We start from the raw sequence: 5,000 nt of genomic DNA on the forward strand, positions 1-5,000 counted from the left end.
AAACTGCACATGTTCCTATTTTATTGTACGTTATCTTTACTCATCTTTACTTTATATCACCTCTCTCTCTCTCTCTCTATATATATATATATATATATATCACACGGCCGTTGTACACATTTCACTATTCTAGTGTGTCTACTGTATATCTTTAATTGCACGTACATTTTTGTTTTCATTCCTGCTTTGGGATCTAGGCTGTTTCTCATGCCAATAAAGCCCCTTTGAGTTGAAATTGAGAGATTCAAACAGCACAGGCAGGTTACAGGTTACATTAAAGTTTAAGTGTTAGAAATCGGTTCTTTATTGTCACCAAACACTTTAACAGGCATTTTATAAGATAGCCAAGCATCATAGAAAAGATTAGGCTAGAGGTTGGCAACAGAGGATCAACAACATTTAATTATTATTATTATTAATATTATAATAGAATAATATCCTTCTTCAATTACCAACTTGAAAAGGGTGAAGATAACCTTTTCTTACATCACATGTGCAAAACCTTTCAAATGGAACTGGGACATCCACATGACACCTTTTCTCCACTAGGTGGGGCAATAATCTCGTCATCTAACATACCAATACAGCGTCAAAGGTGACACCGCACCTCTGACTCGCGCACGCTTGGTCTGTGTTTCCAGACGGGTCAGGTGGGTCACAGATATCGCCGCTGACCCCTGGGGGCCACGATTCTTTTTTGGGACCACCCTGGCGGCGCCGCGCGTTTGGGGCGCACTGAGGACAGCGCGCTCCGGCGGACCGCGGTTCCGGGACCCGTCCCTGATCTCTCGGCAGGGAGGGCGCGGAGGGTCCTCTGTTTCCTCGGCCCCGGGAAGCAGCGAATCAGGGAGAGACGGGGCGCTGTAATTCCCGCCCGGACACCGAAGCCCCTGGACGGACCACCTTCGCCCTTCCTAGCTGACCCGGAGCCGGTCGCAGCACACCGCCCTGAACTCTCTCTTTAAAGTCCTTTTCAACTTTCAATCTGAGACGGTTCAGGTTTCAGCGAGCGGGGGAAAGGTCATGCACACTGATGCACGACCCTGGGGTGGTGGCGGGAATTACACCAACAGTACGGCCTGTTAGATCAATAGATCATGGGTAGAATGGGGGGAGGGGGTGATGGTCCACCAAAGATGTCCACCAAATCGAAGTTACTCTTCTAGAGCTAGAAAATGTAAGGGAGTGGCTCATAGACAACAAACTCTCACTGCATCTGGGAAAAACTGAGTCAATTCTGTTTGGTACCAAGGGCTATCTAGCAGTCTAGCCTGGTAGCAGGCTTGTACAGCCTCCACACAACACAATAGATCATGGGTGAGTTTATTTTATCACGGCTTTGTGACTGTGTCAATAAATACTTGAAAACCACATGTAAATCGTCTTAATAAACAATATTTTGTATGTGAATCGGCACAGGTCCATGTCTTTAACCAATTCCATCGTTTAGATTTTTCTATGATCAAAGGGAATTAAAAACCATACAATGGGAGACACTCATAAGACAGAACACATGTACCATGCCCTTCCAGTCTAAGAGTGAACTATTACCAAAACCCGAGAGGCTATGTGGATTCTGTCCCTCCCGTTCCACTGAGTCTACAGAATAGGCTCAATCTGAGACGGTTCAGGTTTCAGCGAGCGGGGGCAGGGTCATGCACACTGCTCGGGTCCCTGGAATGGAGGTAGTTGGTCCGCCCAGGGGTGGTGGCGGGAATTACGGTACAGCCTGGTAAATCGTTTTAATAGCCTACTATTGGTTCACGAGCCTTGAAGAGCGGGAAACCAAACATCAGACATCTCTGACACAATATTCATTCAGACCCATCAACACTTTTAAAATGACCAATTCATAGTACTTTTTTGGGGGTGGGGGGGGCAAGTTTTATTCCGCACCTTTCTAAAAGCTCTGTGGACGTGCTGTATTTAAAAAAAAAATCTTCTACATAAAAATATCATCTATAGCACTTTTAATAAAAGCACATTTCTCATCATACATTAAACAATTCATTAAGATATAATCCTCCTCTCTCCTTATGTCATATCCTAATCCATATCCATATCTTAGGCCCGCTCTCAAAAATACAATTTCATTTCTCTTCACAAGTTCATCTTTTTTTTACAATCACCCATCATTCTTCGTTCAGCTCGTGATAAAAGGTTTTAAAAAGTTTGATGTGAAGTGTGGCTGGCTGTGCAGGAATGAGCACAGAGGAATGCAGAGGAGCAGAGACCAGATCCACAGATCCACAGCACAAAGACACACTGCAGCTGCATTACCAGTGGCATCGAACATCAACAACTCTTTAGCACTGTATATATTTATAAAGCATGAATACAGCAGGAATTATATACCGTCTACGACTAGAGCATACACATTTGTGACTATATAACACACTCTGAATGCATTGTAACGGCTATAAAATATATTGGCTCTGAAGCCTTGTGACCAAATATAGACTTGAACTAACAGACAGACAGACACCCCCCTCACCAAGTTGAGGCAGAGGTCCCAAACCCTGCTGGTTATCCTTTGTTACTGATATACAGTAGCGACTGATTATCGCTACTGTACACAGTACACAAGTACTTAAGTACACAAGTACTTAAGTCACAGTATGCAGATCTTTTCTCCCCTGACGATCCAGTGTTTTAGTATTGCGTTAAGTAATTAAGCTAGATAAGAAAAGTTACCCAGAGTTACATCATCCATTAAACTCCTTACAGTAGTTAAGACTGTGTGTGTGCACTCTGTCTGAATAATGCATGTACTTTGTAAGACTAATGTTTTGTGCGCTTTGCCAGATTAAAGGTGCAGTATGCGGTTTGGCTCAGAAGCACTTTTTGTTATATTTTTTGTAATTCTCATTACATCCCGACAGCAATCAATAAATAAGGTGCTCTGACACTAAAATGAAATAAATCTGCCATCTGTGGAAGTCGCAGAATAAGTGCGTCCAATCATTTTGAGTTGCCAACTTGAATTGATTGGATGGCTTACCTGCCTGTCAACCTCCCAAGCAAGAGTCATTGGTTTTTTTTCCAGTTTGGAGGAGGGGCTTTGGAGGGAGGCCTGAAGGGAGGGGCGGGGATTTCGTCGGCAAGAAATCACAAACCGCATAACGAGACAAGAAATCACAAACCGCATACTGCACCTTTAAGCCGTGGCAGATTAATGCATGTTTATTTGGTCAGAATGTGTGCATCCTGAGAGGTAATGCTGCTGTTCTGGAATGCTAATGCTACTTTTCTCTCTCATGTAGCGTGCGTGGCTTGTGTATGCGTGTGCTTCTACACGGGCTTGGGCTGCAGTTTGTTCTTCTTGGGTTGGAAGAAGTTCTCCACGATGGCGTCCACCAGCTCGTCTAGCTCCTTCTGCAGCTGCTTCACATCACTGAGAGAGAAAGGCATAGAGAGTGAGTGAGTGAGTGAGTGAGTGAGTGAGTGAGTGAGTGAGTGAGTGAGTGAGTGAGTGAGTGATAGGGCTGTATATCATCTTGGATTTCACGATACGATACGTATCACGATACACAGGTCACGATTCGATACGTATCACGATACAGAGGTCACGATACAATACGATACGATACATATTGCGATACACACATCATTTACTGAAAGATTTTAAGTGTTAAAGACTGAAAACTGAATGGCTCAAATGCACTATATAGATAACTCAAACTCAATGACTGGACAGAGAGCTAGCTAATAAATATTTTACATTTGATATCCATGCTTTTTAAACTGTCAACATTGTAGTATTTATGGTTTTTCAAAATTATTTATATGTATGCTTTTTTAACTTAATATTGTAGAATATGCTTTTTAAACTGGATTTAAAAATTTAAATAAAAAAATAAAAATAAAAAAAATAAAAAAAATAAAAAAAAATTACAGCGCCCGGCTGTATCGATACTCCGGGCTGAAAGATCGATACAGTATTGCGAGACTACGTACCGCGATGCATCGTTGTATCGATACAATCCTACAGCCCTAGTGAGTGAGTGAGTGAGTGAGTGAGTGAGTGAGTGTGAGTGAGTGAGTGAGTGAGTGAGTGAGTGAGTGAGTGAGTGAGTGAGTGAGTGAGTGAGTGAGTGTGAGTGAGTGAGTGAGTGAGTGTGTGTGTGCTAATTGGCTTGCTTGTTGTATACCTGCAAGGGGTGTGTGAGTGTGTGTTTTATGTGTGTGTATACTGAGCGCGTGTGTGTGTGTGTGTACCTGTTGCCGGGGGCGGCGCACAGCTCGGTGTAGTACTTGATCTTGGGCTCGGTGCCGCTGGTCCTCATGGTGGCCACGCCCCCGTTGGCGAAGGAGAAGGTGATCATCTGACTGCTGCTGGAGGTGGGAAGGACCTGGGGGGAGGGGTCAAATAGATGTTGGGAACAGTGTGTGTGTGTGTGTGTGTGTGTGTGTGAGAGTGTGACACACAGTGGCCCAGTACTGTACAGTATGTGTCTGTGGGTGTTTATCTGGATAAATCTGTGTGTGTGTGTGTGTGTGTGTCCTCACAGCCTTGTTGTGGGGCTGGCTGCTGTCGTGGCCGGTGGTCAGGTCTCGCACCGCCGTCACGGCGAAGCCGCCGCACTCGGCGGGGTACACCCCCTTCTGGTCGCCGTAGTTACGCAGCCGGTCGAAGAGCGCCCGGATCACTTCCTGGTCGTGGCAGATGAAGTAGGAGTTCTTAGTGATGTGGTAGCCATACCTGGAGGAGAGACACAGGAGGGGGAGGGGGAGAGAGAGAGAGAGAGAGAGAGAGAGGGGGGTTGGAGGGAAGGAGAGGGGAGGGCAGAAAGAGAAGAGGGGAGTGGAGACAAAAGAAAGAATTGAATCGTCCCGTTATGTTAGGGGTAACGTGTGGCCGGTCATTATTGGAAAAATAAGACTGCTTCAGTGCGTTACGAAAACCCCCCCAAGTATTGGTCAGATGAGTCATCCTTCACCAGATTCTCCACAAGGGGGCGAGTGCATGTGCCCAAAGGGAAACGTATTGGACGCATGCA

At 45.1% G+C, this 5,000-nt stretch overlaps 1 protein-coding gene across 1 annotated transcript in view; it reads right to left on the bottom strand.

Moving 5' to 3' along the window:
• Nucleotides 1-2,031: 2,031 nt before the first annotated feature.
• Nucleotides 2,032-5,000, bottom strand: part of pgm2 (phosphoglucomutase 2) — a 10,020-nt gene continuing 7,051 nt past the window's right edge. The window contains exons 11-13 of the mRNA XM_084454327.1: nt 4,510-4,702; nt 4,219-4,352; nt 2,032-3,394 (exon numbers count right to left, since the gene is read on the bottom strand). Coding sequence (XP_084310453.1) covers nt 3,292-3,394; nt 4,219-4,352; nt 4,510-4,702 — 430 coding nt within the window. The 3' untranslated portion in view covers nt 2,032-3,291. The remainder of the gene's footprint in view (nt 3,395-4,218; nt 4,353-4,509; nt 4,703-5,000) is intronic.

The sequence above is a fragment of the Borostomias antarcticus genome (genome assembly GCF_949987555.1).
Source record: "Borostomias antarcticus genome assembly, chromosome: 20".
In the NCBI taxonomy this organism is placed as follows: Eukaryota; Metazoa; Chordata; class Actinopteri; order Stomiiformes; family Stomiidae; genus Borostomias; species Borostomias antarcticus.